This window comes from Ursus americanus, chromosome 21 (assembly GCF_024610735.1).
Source record: "Ursus americanus isolate L20-20 chromosome 21, mUrsAme1.1.p, whole genome shotgun sequence".
Classification (NCBI taxonomy): domain Eukaryota; kingdom Metazoa; phylum Chordata; class Mammalia; order Carnivora; family Ursidae; genus Ursus; species Ursus americanus.
The window spans coordinates 38,813,781-38,829,161 of NC_142147.1; the positions used below are offsets into that span (position 1 = coordinate 38,813,781).

Genomic DNA, 15,381 nt, shown 5'->3' on the forward strand with positions numbered 1-15,381 from the left:
TTTGGTAGACATAAACAAACTTATTCTAAAATATACATGGAAAGGCACGGGCTGCAGACTAGCTAAAATGATCCTGGCAAAGAAGAGGAAGTTAGGAAGAATCACTCTACCCAATACTAAAGCTTCCTATAGCTACAGTAATTGAGACAGCGTGGAACCGATGGAAGGACAGGCACACAGATCAGTGGAACAGAACACAGAACCTGGAGAGCGACCCATACCACATATTATCGAAGGAGGGGGAACAGCAAGTCACTGGAGGAAGGATGGTCTTTCAACAAGTGATGTGGAACAGATGGACATCCAGAGGCAAATAAATGAACCTCAACCTGAATCTTAAACCTTGTACAAAAATTAACTCAGGGGTTAGGGGGAGGCAGGGGGACAGATGGGTGTGGGAAAGGGCAACATGAGTAGCTCTTCCCGTGGTGAGGGAGCTTGTTGGTACCTTTGATGTGGTGGTGGGTGCACAAAGCTATGAGTGTGATAAAAGTGAACACACAGGCACACACATGCATGCACACATGGGCACCAGTAAAAGCAAAGAAACGTGGATAAGATGTGTGGATTATTTCTGTGTCAACATCCTGGCTAGGATACCATCCTATGGCTTTGCAAGCTGTTACCACTGGGGAAGATTGGGTAAAGGGCATAGGGTGCTCCCACAGAAGGTGGACTGACTTGAGCAAAGACAGAGAGCAACAGGTCTTGAATGCAGCTTTCTCAGGGTATTGGCAGCCATGGGGACAGACACCCTCAGCCATAAACTCGTGCCTTGTGACTCAAGGGCCCAGAGAGCAGCTGAGACACTGAGCACGTGTGCATGTCTCTGCTCACTGACCGCGCATTCAGAAAGCAACCTGCCCAAGCCAATTCCACACTACTGTTAGCTTCTCTCCTCCCTGAGCTAAATAACTAAACCCCACTGCATCTCAGGGGATACCAACTAGCAGCCACTCAGTAATTAGCTGGCTGAGAAGCAGACAACTTTCCTAAGGGGAAAAAGAAGTATTTGCTTCCCCATCCCCACCCGCAGCCGCACCAAGGGAAACAAAGCCAAACCTTTTGAGCTGGAGCACATTTCGGGCACTGGCACAAAGGGTGACAAAATTCAACATCAGCTACACTGACAGCATCTTCCAGTTCATCCAGGTCCTCCTCCGTCCACTCCAGAAGGTAACGCACCTGGTGTTGAGCAGGAAGCAGAAAAAGGAACTTAAAATTCATCCTTAGCTCCTTTACAACTACAGTATCTCTCCCTCCCTTCCCCCACCTCCACACACACACACACACACACCTGCTCCAGAATCAGGGCCCACACTTCTTCGACCACCACAGTGATTTATAAATGACTGGGTTCACCATGCCCAAGCCCTTTCTCAGTCCTTTTACTGGTGATGCAGACAACTTTAGCTGCCATTTCTACAGCTTGTGGTAGCAATTCCTTTATTTATTTATTTATTTATTTATTTATTTATTTATTTATTTATTTATTTTTAAGATTTATTTATTTTAGAGAGACAGCAAGCACAAGCGGGCGGGGCAGAGAAAGAATCCGAAAGACTCCAAGCTAAGCACAGAGCCCAACGCGGGGCTCGATCCCAGGACCCTGAGATCACAACCTGAGCCAAAACCAAGAGTCAGACGCTTAACCAACCACGTCACCCAGGGGCCCTGGAGATTCCTTATTCTGAAAAGAGGACAGAGTGGGGCTGCTTTAACTCCCCAGTCCTGGAGCACTTAGTGAGCACCTTGGCTTGTGTTATCTAATTATACACTTTCAACAACCACTTGTCCCTTCTAACCTGGGAGAAAACTCATTCTGAGAGGGAACAACTCGTCCGAGGCCACACAACTAGGAAGTGTGGTCAGAAACTACACACAGCCTCCCTGACACCACACCAGCGTCCTTTCCACTGCCATGCACCAGCCACACGTGAACACATTGGAGACCACCAGAAAAAGGTCATGTTTATGTTCAAGTAAAAACTAGTCTCTAGGATATTAAATATGAAAATTGGAAACAATATAAATACATTTCTCGGCCTGGTTCTGAGAACTGAGGAAGTCAGCATATGCATGTGGGGAATGACGAGGGGTTGCAAGAAGACTGCCTTTGACCCCAAACGTCTCTCCTCCAGTTCCCTTCCACATCCCGACAGCAGACACCCCTCAGGGTGGAAATGCCAAAGGCCTCGACCCAGGGGCCTCAGCCAACAGGCTAGCTGGGACAGACAAGGGCAGGGAACAAGAACGGGGAGAGTGGAAGGACAGGTTGCCTCGGGCGGGGATTGGAAGCTGTCACGTGTGTAGATCAGTTTGGGTGGTGACCCCTGGGCTCCGGGCGGTCTGCCTCTGCTCGCCCTCTTCGTGAATGGCCTTGGCCCCATTGCGTACCCACAGAAGGAAGAGGCATGGGTGTGTCACGACACAGGGACAGTCATAATCTCTTCTCCACACAGACTACGCCACCGGCACACACCACGGCTCCAGCGTGCCTGAAGAAGTCCTACTCTGCTTCCTCCAAAGAATGCCGGGTTCTCCTGGGGCCGGTCTCATGAGAGGACAGATACAGGAACAGACACGCATGTTCCGCCCCCCAGAGAGACCATGAGCCAGTCTGGTGCATGGACCGTGGCCTCTGGATAAAAGCGAATATACCAGTCACTACAGTCAGATTCTCAACATCCCCAAGGTTGTTAGGATGGGATCCCAGAAACTTCTGTGCACCACGTCATCTGCGCAAGGCCCTCCTGAAACACACAGCACCATTCAGAGCTCCTCAATCTGGTAAGCACCCAAGTCACTCCTCCTTTTAAAGTGGAAGACATAGCAAGTTCCTTTCAGGGAGCCAAACGCAAGCCGGGGGAAACCGCCCACGGGCATCTAAGGAAGGCTGTCTCCGTTCTCCCGTGACCCGATCAAATGGCCTCCGGCACCAGCAGGGAGGGTTGGGATACACAGCTCCCCCAGCCAGGCCTTCTCCCCATGCCAACCCACGGCAGCCAGCACCACCTCATCGGGACACCCTGCCTGTGCCTCCTTGGAGTCCCAAGCCTCAGACCTCAGCCGTCTGCCCAGGCGCCACAGCCCCGCACCAATCCTCGGGGCCACACCCCCACCTGCCACCCCTCCGCTCCACCAGGCCTGCCTGCGCACCCTGCTCCCAGCTGGCGGGCCAGGCTCAGAGCCCGCCCTCTGCGCTCCTGCGCACGCGGGGCTGGCCAGCACCTCACCAGCCTCCTGCAGTGTGAACGACTAAAAGGCTCACTGGGCCGCGTTAGGAGCGCCCGCTCACTATGTGACGGGAAACCACGAACACCTACGTTACCGCGTAGTCACTAAAGGCGGCCCTTCCATGTGAGGGCGAACAGAACACAGCTCCTGACTGAACCAGAGACAAGAAACAGGCTCCTCTCTTCTGACCGAGAGCAAGCTTTTTTAGACATGCTGCTAAACACTCACCATTTCTAGATCTCCATCAGCAACCGCTCTTAAAAGTTTTTCTACCTTAATTAAAGGAAAAAGAATGTTAGGAAATGATTTCAATGATAACGCAGTAATAGAAAATCCAGAGGCTCTCATTTGTCTCTTGGTTTGTGGAGTTTTAACACCTCATTCAGCATCTTGCAAGCATATCCCTGAGCCTGCCCTGCTAGGCTGTCCAGGAGGGTCCCAGCGTGTACTGGCCCATTTCCCCCTGAGGTCTAGGCAATGATCTGGTGACGTGGCCAAGCGAGATGCTGGTCATTGCAAACGAAGCACAACCCTGTAGGATCACACGTACCCAGCCCTCATCATCTGACAGCTGACGGCACACCAGGAACCATTCCAGGGCTCTCTTAGGCTCTGAAACGTGTCTCCTGGCTTTCTCTACTGGGCCTTCGCATCAGGCTAAGCTCATCAGGCCCTGCAAGAGCAGGTCACAGCTTGGGGGTCGCAGGGGACAAATGCCCTGCGTGGAGGCAGTGAGGCTCCCCGCCACGCACAGGGGAACGGGCAGAGTCATGGCACGTCCATAGGACGGTCTGCTCTGTGGGCTGACGCTGGACAAGCTCTCAGATTAAATGGAGAAAATAAAAAAACAGGCTATAAATCACCTTTTACAGAACACCAGGTGTTGACAAGACGTCAGGAACGACACACCAGGTTGACAGGGATGCTTACAGACTGGGACCCAAGGGCAGAGAATTCAGTTTGTAAAATGATCTTAAATCTGTGGACCTACAGGTGACCTTCCTTAGACTTTTCCTGGAAGACCCCCTCCTCCCGTCCTCTGTCTCTCACACACAGAGGCATACAGACAGACAGACAGACACACACACACACACACACACGGACACACACTATCCCCAAAGCAAAGAGCTGCTTCAGGAGCCGAGCATGCAAGGAGCAGGGTGAGAACTCCTGGCTGGGCTCCACTCCAGGCTGCAGCATACCCGCTGGCCCAGTAATGACAGCGGCAGCCCACTAGGCAGCCCTCATCACACCATGGCTCTTTAACTGGCCGCCTTGACACAGGGCCGCCCTCCCGTACGCCCTCCCATCTGGGAGCCTCACCTCTCTGTAGTCCTTCTTGGGCTCCTCCTGTCTGGAGCTCGCCAACACGGAGGAGAAACTGGAGGTGGAGGAGGCCTGACTGATGGAGTCCACGGGGCGCTGAGGGGGCTGCACCGGGACCTATGGCCAGGGGGCCCCGACAGGAGAAGGGCCTTGTGAGGGCCAGAGAGCAGGCCATGGTCTCAGAGAAGGCCACCAAGCCCAGCCCCGTTCACTCACCTCTGAAGACCTCCTCCTCCTTTCCAATGGCAGATGATGGGCTTCCATTATTGACAGAATCTAGGAGGAGAAGGGGACATGAAAAGTACTGACTGAGAAAGGTTGCCAAAGTAGCGTCACCCACATGCCTGGCTGCCTGCCCTTCTCCTCCGAAGGTCACACAGCCCAACCACACCCTTGGAGAGACACAGAAACCTCGGCCTGAGTGGGCGAGAGCTCATCCAGGATCACAGGGATTAAGTGGGGGCTTCCTGCTGCCACTTCACCGCCCCTGCTGTCCAACAGGAGTTGGGGCTTCCCGTGAGTGACCTCCCCTCAGAGGACGAGAGAAGCCCAGGCACACAAAGGTCCCTAGACCGTGTGTCCACAAAGTGTGACCTTCCCCCTGGCACCCTGGGGTCTTGAGCAAGAACAGCTCAGAGCTGAGCCAAGAAGGCAGTTTGCTCTCCTCTCTGCCTGTCTCCCTCTGGAAGGGGCCTCTGGGAGAAGCTAGAGGGGAAGAGGAGCCCTCTGCTCCTCACGGACACCTCCCGCCAGCTCTGGCCGCTTCGAAGCCGAGACACTGCAAGTGCACCGGGAACGTGGGGGAGGCCCGCCTGGGGTGAGCAGCAGGGATTTACGCCTTCAGACACGGCTACTGAGGACCTCATGTTGTGTTCTTAGGATACACACACTGTAACAGCAATACAGTAACAGAGGGTGGGGGGAAACACCTGGTGGTGACGGGCACATCCATGGCACGGGTCACAGAGCTGGTCTCACGGGCGTGTACTTGCCCCCAACCTCCCTGGGTTGCACACATTAAATAAGTTCAGCTTTTTGTGCATTAATCGTACTTCAGTAAAGTGGTTAAAACACAAAAACTGCTCTCCTAGAAACAGGCATGGACACCCCTGAAAGAGCCCCGTGGGACGGAGCTGGAAGTGTTAAAGCGGCTGGTAAAACGCCACGAGAAGTAAAGCGGAGCCTGTGCGAAGGGAAAGGGCCAGAGGTCGGCATCAAGACGGGATTGCGCACAGGGCCCACATCCCCGCGGTGCTCTGGACGTGGTCCAATGGCCTCGGGCTGGCTGCACGTCTCCGGGGCATCTCCTTGGCCGGGGCGGCTGCAGGAGGTGAGGCACAGGCCTCTGCGAACCCCCTCGCTCTCCACTTAAATGACACGTTGCCAGACACTAACATAGTTCCAGAAATTACCAACAAGAAAGGATTGGCTCATGATGAAAGAAACCTTCCGTACCCTAAGATGTTCAAAATTGGCCAAACAAGAAGGCGGCTCTTAGGAGCCAAGGATGAAGTAACAGGAAGACCGAGCCCCGACACGCGCTGCTTCATGCCCCAGGCCCCGTCCCTGCTTCTCTCGGCTCGAGCCTTTGTCCCTTTTCCCCCCTATGCCGTCTGCTCTGAAACCAACAGCACTCAGCAGCTGGGACAAACTCTGCTGGGAGCTGCTCTTGGCACAAGACTGAGAAAAACTGCTGGTAAAGCTGGAAATAATATAAATAAGTAAAACCCATTGACAACCAGGTCCTAAATGCAGCACAGAGGGTGCAGGCCAAGTGCGGCCTCAGGCACTAATGCACAATTTGCCCAGCGCAGCCAAGAGCCAATCTTTGGACATTGATTTTTTTTTTTTTTTTTTAAGTCATACTGATGCTCTGAGATGAAGAAAGGCTACCTTTGAGTTTAGTGCACACTTGAGGGGTGTTTCTTTCAGTCTATTCTGGATCTCCGTGGATGCTCCATTTTGTAGCAATGTCTCTATGATGCCTTGGTAGCCCCAACGCGCAGCTATGTGCAGTGGGGTGTCTCCTTTCTCGTTACCAATATCTAGTCTGCACGACTGCAGGTCGTAGTAGACCAGAGCCTTCACACACTGCAAAGAAAATGGGAAATACCACCAGTAAGGCACATGCCAAGCCTCGGGCAATGTCTGTGGACCCCGCAGCCTCGGTCCACACCCCACTTCCAGCCAGGCTCCACTCACCAAGCAAACGTGCAGAAACAGAGAGATAAACCTCAAGGTTACCTCACCAGGACACATCGTTTTTCGGAAAGAACCCAACTCCGATCAGTAAGGAAAGGCTGAACCAATGGTAATGTATCCATGTGCAGAAGGGAACGACCACAGCAGGCTGGAGGCTGCTAGCCCCTGAAAGTCCCACTTGCAAGGCTGGCCCCTGACTTGCAATGCTCCTCAGGAGCTTGGTTTTGAGGAAGGGCTCACTCTGTCTAAACCGTGCAACAACGTGGTTTACGCTGAACATCTGCTTTCCCTCTAGGAGTCTGGAAGTTTGGCATGTGGCAGGCACAGCGTATTTACGTGACCAGCTTCCCATAAAAATCTTGGGCCCTGAGTCCCTATAGAGCTCCTGGTAGACAACACTTCATATTTGCTGTTATAACCCACTGCTGGATGAACTAAGGTTGTCCTGTACGTCTCCCTGGGGAGAGGACACTCTGAAGCTTGCACCTGGTTTCCTCCAGACTCCAGCCGTGCACCTCTTCCCTTTGGTGACTGTGCTCTGGGTCCTTTGGGTATCGTCAATCGTAGCAGTGTGACTATATGCTGAGTCCCGAACACTGAACCAAGGGGTGGTCTCAGGGACACAAATGCAACACACACAACAGATCACCATGCAGTGATTAAAGGACCAGCTGGGGCTACATCTACTAACTTCCAAGATTTCCATGACGTACGGTTAAGCACATAAGTGGCTTGATAAAAATGGGGAGGGTACGATCTTGTTTTTCCACATCCACCCCTAACCCGGCATCCACCTTGGGTACGTACGTGGAAACCCACGTGTTGCCACACAGAGAAGATGGAGAGGGAGCGGTCAGGACAAAATCACACACACACACACAAACACAGTTCAATGTTAAGGAGAAACGGAAATGATACAACTGTCGCCATTACTACAAAAATGTAAAATGTAAAAACTGAAGGAGAACAAAGGTAAGAACCAGATGGCAGCAGGGATGAAGGAAGATGATTTTAATTTCAGGGTACGCTAACGGGCAATTCAAGTTTAGATTTCTCTTATTTCAGTAGAGCATCTGTGATAAATTTAAGGCTTTTTTTAATTAAAAAGAAATTACACACCAAATGTTCCAGTACCGATCAACAGCATAAAGCCTGACGTTCACCTGACCAGAAACTCGCATCTCTCGGCGAGCGAGAAAGGGGAAGAACGGCAACCCTGGGGGCGGGGGGGGGGGGGTGCCACTCACGTCTTCGTGACCGTAGGTGCAGGCCAGGTGGAGCGGCGTGTTACCGTTGTTGTCCTGCACCTCGGGGCTGGCTTTGTAATGCAGGAGCAGCAGCTGCCAAAGGAGAAGGGAGAGCAGGTGAGCACCGGCCGCCCCGCGACGCCGACCCACGCTTCCTCGGGCAGCGTGGCCCGAAGTCTCACCGCAGAGCCCACGCCTTCCCACCGGCAACCCTGTGGACCTACACTACAATCAAAATTCTATCATCCCTCTCATCCTTCCCTTCAAAACGCTGAGAGATTAAAGAACAAGGCCCACAGCCCCACCCTTCTCCCCAGAAGCCATCGTGAGGCTTCAAGTCGACACCGAAGGGTTTCGTCCAGTGGATCCACAGGCAGGTGCCGTGGCCTCGGACACACGGCCCATCCTGTGAGGCTGGGGAAGAGCCGGGGTGCGAGGCAGGAGCGGGGCCGTGAGGTGGACATGCGGAGCTGGGCTCGTCTGAGCACGCGCAGGGGGTGGCACCCCTGCTCACCGTGACGCTCTGATAGCCCTTCTGGCAGGCGAGATGCAGCGGGGCAGACCCGTGATAGTCCGTGGCGTTTACCACCGCGCCTCTGGAGACCAGGAGGTCAATGAGGGATGCCTGCCCTGCAGAACAGAGGGATTTCACCAGAGAGAAGGAAAGAGCCGGGGCCTCTCCAAATCCTAAACAGGAAGTCCCATTATTTTACCCTCTTATTCTCTGGTAGGGGACAATCCAGGAAGTGTTTCTCCCCTTGAGAGGAACCAGAGCTAACATCAAGTCAGACTTCCTGGGGTGGGCCCCCCTCCCTCCGGAGGGGGCTCGGCTCTGGTCCACCTCTCAGCAACAGAAGGTAGTGGAAAAGAGTCTTAGATATCCACAGAAGATTCTGTGGTTTATCAGTTCACAGGATGGAATACTGTGCGACCATTACGAAAACAGCAAAGCCCCTGGGGGTGTCCCATGACACAGGCCCTTCCACACCCAACTCCACCACCCCCGTCAGTCAGGCCTCTGCTGGGCCACCCCTGGCTCCATCCCTTTGCCTTAGTAGCCCAACCAAAGGCCAACCCAAGACCACATACCACAGAGGGCGGCCACATGGAGCGGTGTGTGACCCCTGTCATCTCTGGAAAATGGAGTGACAATGGAGGGATCGTTCAGCCTCCTAAAAGAGGGAGAAGAGGGGCCCCTGGGTGGCTCAGTTGGTTGGGCATCCGACTCTTGATTTCAGCTGAGGTCATGATCTCAGGGTCGTGAGATCAAGCCCCACATTGGGCTCATGTTGAGCATGAAACCTGCTTAAGAGTCTCCCTCTCCCTCTGCCCCTCCCCACCCCTACTCTCACGCTCTCTCTAAAAAAAAAGAGAGAGCGAGAGAGATAGAAGACATAGAAAAATACACCCTAGGAATGGCAGGGAAAAGCCTCTCCCTACCAGGTTGGACATGCCAGTGTCCTGGGGCTAGCAGACAGATCTCAGGATGTTAGCCAAGCTGTATCTCTTTAACAGTGTCCGAGAGATCATCCAGCCCCTGCTCGGTCTCCTGCAGGGTGAGGGTCTGGTTCCAGCATCCCTCCCCCACCCACCCGTCTAGGCTCTGACACCCAGCAGAATAGCCTGACAAGGGGAAGGGAAAGGTCACCGGAGAAGCTGACATTCCTTCCATCCTAAAATCTACTTTCTGGGGCTGGGTAGGCTCTGTACCCACCTACTCTGGCATCCGGACCAGCAGCATGCCAAGTAGTTTTAGGACCTTTATTCCACCTGATTCTCCAAAGAGGTGGATGTTACTGTCTCCACTTAACAGCAGAGGAAGTTGAGTGCAGCAAGGGATTCAAAATTGCACAACAGGGGCGCCTGGGTGGCTCAGTCAGGCGTCTGCCTTCAGCTCAGGTCATGATCTCGGGGTCCTGGGATCAAGCCCCACATTGGGCTCCCTGCTCAGTGGGGAGTTTGCTTCTCCCTCTGCCTCTGCCCCCCCCCTCGTGTGTGTGCACGCGCTCTCTCTCTCTCTCAAATAAATAAAATCTTAAAAAAAAAAAAATCGCACGACACACCAGTGGAAAGTTCTGCCCAGGCCCGCGCCTCCTCCTTGCCAGCACGCTGAGCCTCCATGGGGACACTCTTACCCAGAGACAAGTTTCTCACAGTCGTCACAGAAGCACAGAGGGTGACACATCCTTTGGACGGCATCTTTGTCTTGGTCATCTTGGCTCAGAAGTCTTTCCACTTCTTTCTGGTTACCCGCTGCAATGTGCTACAAAGTGACATTAAAAACACTACCAAAGTTAAGGAATGCTTCTCTTCTTAAGGCGTGAAGTTTTGGAGCCTGCTTACAGAAACATGTTTCTATGCACGCATGGATGACAGGACTTGCTCTCTGGGATGTGTTTTAAAATAATCTGGGTGGACAGGGAAAGCAGGTGGGGGTGGAGACGAAATAGGACAGAGATGGCCAAGGAGATGGTCACGTGGGTGTGCATTTACACTCTCTTTACTTTTGGAAATGTTACAAATCTTCCGTAGCTTAAAACAACAATATGACAAAATTCCCAAAGCAATCGTGGGGGAGGATCATGCCTCCTGAACCTCAGGGTGGATGCAGACCCCTCCCTAGAACACGCCTCGGTCCTGAACTCTTGTGTTCTAACAAAGCCTCGGTTTGTGGGGAAAGGGAACGGCTGCAGTAGCAAGAGATCCGATCCACAAACGAGCCAGCAGGGCAGGGCTCAGCCCTGGGATTCCAGGATGTGCTCCTCTCAGGGACCGAGACGTTCTGGGGAGCACGCTGCCCCTGGGAGGCTCCCTGAGTGCTCCAGGAACCCACGGCGGCTCCGGGTGGCCAGAAGCACCCACAGGCTCCCTGAGGAGGTCTGCCCTCACCCAGCCCTCGCCGACGACCCAGGAGGGCACCTCGCTAGCCTCCCAGGGGCAATCACATCTGAGCAGGGAGCCGCCTGCACGCGCCGAGTGATGAAACCACTGCTGTGCACTGAGCTCTCAGCCTGGGGCGTGCTCACGTGAACATCGGCGGTGCGGGGCTCCCGGAGCCCAGGGAGGCGTCAGCTCTGCACCTCGGAGCTGGCCTCGACGAACAGGTGGAGAGAGGACCACCTGGGCAGGGGGCTCCAGGCATGCTGCCCCTCCTGGCCACAGCACAGCACACCTTGGGGGAGATGCCCAGACGTAAAACCTCAGCATTCCCGGACCCGCGCTGGGCACAACGCGAACTTCGGTGTTGAACCAAGCACACTGCCCTGATGGACGCTGGAGAGATGAAACGTCCCTCACACGCCTGTGCCCGCACGGCCTTCCCGGTGTCTTACCTTAAACAGACAATCAATGGGAGTTGAAGTCATCTGAGACAGCAGACTCATTCTCTGCTTCAGGAACAGACGGTCACCAAAGCCCTCAGACTCCTGCAGGAAAAACCCAATAATCTGTTCTTATCAACTTGTCACATGATGTCAGAGCAGATCCTTCGCAATGGAGAACCCGGGTGCGGTCCTTGATATTTCTGCACAGAACAGGGTCGGCAGAGCCTTTCTCCCTGGGCCAGAGAGCAGATCCTCATCGGCCGGACGAAGGGCTTGCCGTCTGTCCCTCCAGGAAGCAGCCGCTGGGCGGGGAGCCCTAGGGGCCTGGGGACACACTGCCTCTGTGCACACATGCGTGGAATGTGTCATCACTGAGTGTGGAATGTAGCGAGCTCACACCATCCTCCCCAGGACGGAAGCCTGGATTGCCCCTGGCCGCCTCCTCCTCTCAGACCGCTGTCCTAAAGCCTGCACAGCCCTGGGCATACAGAGAGGACAGCCATCTGACAGACTGTTCTAGATTTCCCAGTGTCAAGCAGCAGGAGCAGGAGAGAGAGGAGTCTTGCTTTCTGAACATGCTTATTAAAACAGCAGACGGGGGCGCCTGGGTGGCACAGTGGTTAAGCATCTGCCTTCGGCTCAGGGCGTGGTCCCGGCGTTCTGGGATCGAGCCCCACATCAGGCTCCTCCGCTGGAAGCCTGCTTCTTCCTCTCCCACTCCCCCTGCTTGTGTTCCCTCTCTCACTGGCTGTCTCTATCTCTGTCGAATAAATAAATAAAATCTTAAAAAAAAAAAAAAAAAAACAGCAAACGAAGATGGCCACTGTTCCCAAATCCTGTGATACACTGGGGTCTGCCCCAAATAATAAATTCACGTCTTTGTGTTGCAGGTAATGTTTAGTTTGATACAAAAATCTAAAAATGCATCCTTCCTTCATGAAATAATTCCTAGCGAGACATTGCAACGCTCCCTGGAGAACCTGCAACTTGACGGGTGACGAATTAACTGCCTCAAAAGAGTCTCAGTGGGAGGTAAAGGGAGTTTCTCCCCGCAGCCAGCTGCTGCCGGAAGAACTCACCGAACCCTGACAAAAGTATGGGAGAAGGCCCTTCATGGCCCTCAAAGTTCTGACCCAGAGATCCTGGGTGACACCTCAGGGGTCGGTCCCTTTCTGGGGTCCTCTGTCAGGCACTGTCCCTCACACTGGCAGCCCTAAGAGGGTTAAACACACACCAACCTCTCAGAACGAGAGCCCGTTTGCTCCCAGCTGCCATCTGCTGTATAAAGTTCTAACAACCTGTTTTATTCAGTGATTTATAGCCAAACAGCTTAGAGTCAGAGAAACGTGAAAGACACTGTTGCTTGTCCCCTCCTCCACTCTGGGTAACTATATGAAGGGCAGTGACGAAGAGAGGCAAGTCCTCAGGGCCTGAACCTTCAAGGAGAAATGACCTACTGGGAGAGACAGCATATCAGCTCAGATCTGTTTGGGAAGGGGGGTAAATACTATTTATGAGAAACCCAGCACAGTGAGAAAGACCAGAAGCCCAAGAAGCTGAACAGAGAAGGGGACTGATTCATTCAGGGTTCTGTTTTCTAGTCTCCAAGGTTTAAACTAGAGTCATCCCAGTAATGCTCATTTTCAAAAAGCTTCGGCTCAGGTCATGATCCTGGGGTCCCAGGATTGAGTATCATATCGGACTCCCTGCCCAACGGGGAGTCTGCTTCTCCCTCTGAGCCTCCCCCTGCTCGTTCTCCCTCTCTCTCATTCTCTCTCTAATAAATAAATAAAATCTTAAAAAAAAAAAAACTAGTCTTGATTTTCAAGTCTTTTAAGTCTTTATGCTTAAAGAATGTATATATGGTCACCTCAGAGACAATTAGATCTTGGGGGGGGAAATTTCTGTGAAACTACATCATATTACATAAAGAGGTAATAGGAAAACAAAATTTGATTTACTAATACTGAGTCCTGAATGCTCTCCAGAAACCTCACCTGCTGTGTGGAGATCCACTTGAGCTCCTTCCCCAGGAAGGGACATGGACACATCGTCCTGGCCTCACACCTTCCAAGACAGAACTGCACTAGGACAGGAAGCCAGTCAGCAGCTGAGGCTGACCAAGGCCAAGGCAGAATCTCAATGCCGGCATCACAAAAGACAAGGAAGCCACCACACCTGTTCTATCAACACAGGTAAGTAGCACCTCTCACGCCTGCCCCACACAAGGCCCAAGGGACTGGCTCCACGGCCACCTGTAAGGATGAGGCACACCTTGTCCCAACACCTGGCGGGACCAACCACCCCCATTCAGAAAGGCAGGACCAGGACCGGGGGCAGACACCCTAGACAAGAGGGGCACACAGGGCGGTATCCCCACCTTGTCCAGAGAGCCTATCCACACAGGATGCACCAGAGAACCTGGAAACAGAGACACGCAGACGCGGGGGTGTTGGAGAACCAAGCTGAGGGCACCAGTATCAGCTCATGCTTCACAAAGGCCCTTCCAAACACCCTAGTTCATTCTTGCAAACTCCTAGCAAGAGGTGAAACACACAGCACCACCTTCAGGGTGGATGGGAAGCGGACAGAAACTTAGAGATACAGACTTGACCAAGGGCAAACACAAGTGCTGGGCTCAAACCAACTCTAGCACAAGAGGGGCCACCCCTCAAAACTCCCCTCATCCAGGGGTGCCTGGCTGGCTCAGTTAGTGGAGCATGCGAGTCCTGATCTCGGGATTGTGAGTTCGAGCCCCATGGCGGGTGTAGAGATGACTTAAAAAGAAAACCTTTAAAAATACATAAATAAAAATTAAAAACCAAAACAACTCCCCCAGATCCCACTCCGGATATTGTCTGAAGTCAAAGTGGGTGTGGGAAGCTGACGAGTGCTGCGTGGTCAGCCACCTCCTTCCATTCTGGTCAAAGGCTTCAGGTGTTAGCCTTGCTGCCTACACGTCACAGAAAGCAAGCAGGATGGCCACTGTGCAGTTATGGGGGCAGCAAGGGGATGGCAGCACTTCCCTCTAGGTGACAGGGGGCACCCTTGGCCCCATCGAGAAGCATGAGGCAATTCCTACCATCAGCCTATGTGCCAACAAGAGGAGCACAGTCTCAAATTTTAGTTAAAAATACAATTGTATAGGGACACATGGGTGGCTCAGTCGGTTGGGCGTCCAACTCTTGGTTTCAGCTCAGGTCATCTCAGGGTTGTGGGATCGAGCCCCGTGTCAGGCTCCTCGCTCAGCATGGGGTCTGCTTGAGATTCTTTCCCTCTCCCTCTCTCTCTGCTCCTCCCTCTGCTCACACACACACACTCTCTCTCTCTAAAATAGGGAAGGCATGCGATGTGATGAGCACTGGGTGTTATATACACTTAATCAATCACTGAACACTGCACCAAAAATTAGTCATGTACTATATACTGGCTAATTGAATTTAAATCAAAAATAGATTAATTAATTAAAAAATAAACTAAAAAAAAATAATAAAATAACAAAGTCTTTAAAAAATTGTACAGGCACAGAAAAAAGACATGTACCAAAACGTTAAAAAGTCATCCCCAGTTGGTGAGTTTGTGAGAGGTATTTGCGATCTTCCCTGCAAGTGTATACAGCTGTCCCTCGAGCAACACAGAGCTAAACTGCATGGGTCCACTTAGATGGCGACAGACACAGGACAGTACTATGAACATACGTTCTCTTCCTTATGATTTCCCTTAGTAACATTTTTTCTCCAGCTGACTTTATTGTAAAAGTACGGTATGTATGATATATATAACATACACAATATGTGTTAATCAACTGTTTATATCATCAGTTAGGCCTCTGGTCAACAGTAGGCTACTAGTAGTTAAGTCCTGGGGGGTCACAAGTTATATGCGGCTTTTCGACCACGTGGAGGGTCAGCAACTTTAACCCCTATGTTGTTCAAGGGTCAACTGTATATGGTAAATATTGTTTATAAGCAAGCATTGGTCTCCTAATCAGAAAAAAAAAACAACAACTATTCTTTTGGTAAAAACAGTGTAAAATGCTACATACA

General features: G+C 52.4%; 1 protein-coding gene across 7 annotated transcripts in view; it reads right to left on the reverse strand.

The window, feature by feature from the left end:
- ANKRD27 (ankyrin repeat domain 27) overlaps window positions 1-15,381 on the reverse strand; it is a 54,980-nt gene that overhangs the window by 17,165 nt on the left and 22,434 nt on the right. For all 7 annotated transcript variants that reach the window (XM_045796153.2, XM_087870666.1, XM_045796151.2 and 4 more), the window contains 10 exons: window positions 11,345-11,437; window positions 10,148-10,275; window positions 9,102-9,184; window positions 8,527-8,642; window positions 8,013-8,105; window positions 6,457-6,654; window positions 4,780-4,839; window positions 4,561-4,680; window positions 3,466-3,510; window positions 1,063-1,185 (listed from right to left, as the gene is read on the reverse strand). In XM_045796153.2, the coding sequence (XP_045652109.2) occupies window positions 1,063-1,185; window positions 3,466-3,510; window positions 4,561-4,680; window positions 4,780-4,839; window positions 6,457-6,654; window positions 8,013-8,105; window positions 8,527-8,642; window positions 9,102-9,184; window positions 10,148-10,275; window positions 11,345-11,437 (1,059 nt within the window). The remainder of the gene's footprint in view (window positions 1-1,062; window positions 1,186-3,465; window positions 3,511-4,560; window positions 4,681-4,779; window positions 4,840-6,456; window positions 6,655-8,012; window positions 8,106-8,526; window positions 8,643-9,101; window positions 9,185-10,147; window positions 10,276-11,344; window positions 11,438-15,381) is intronic.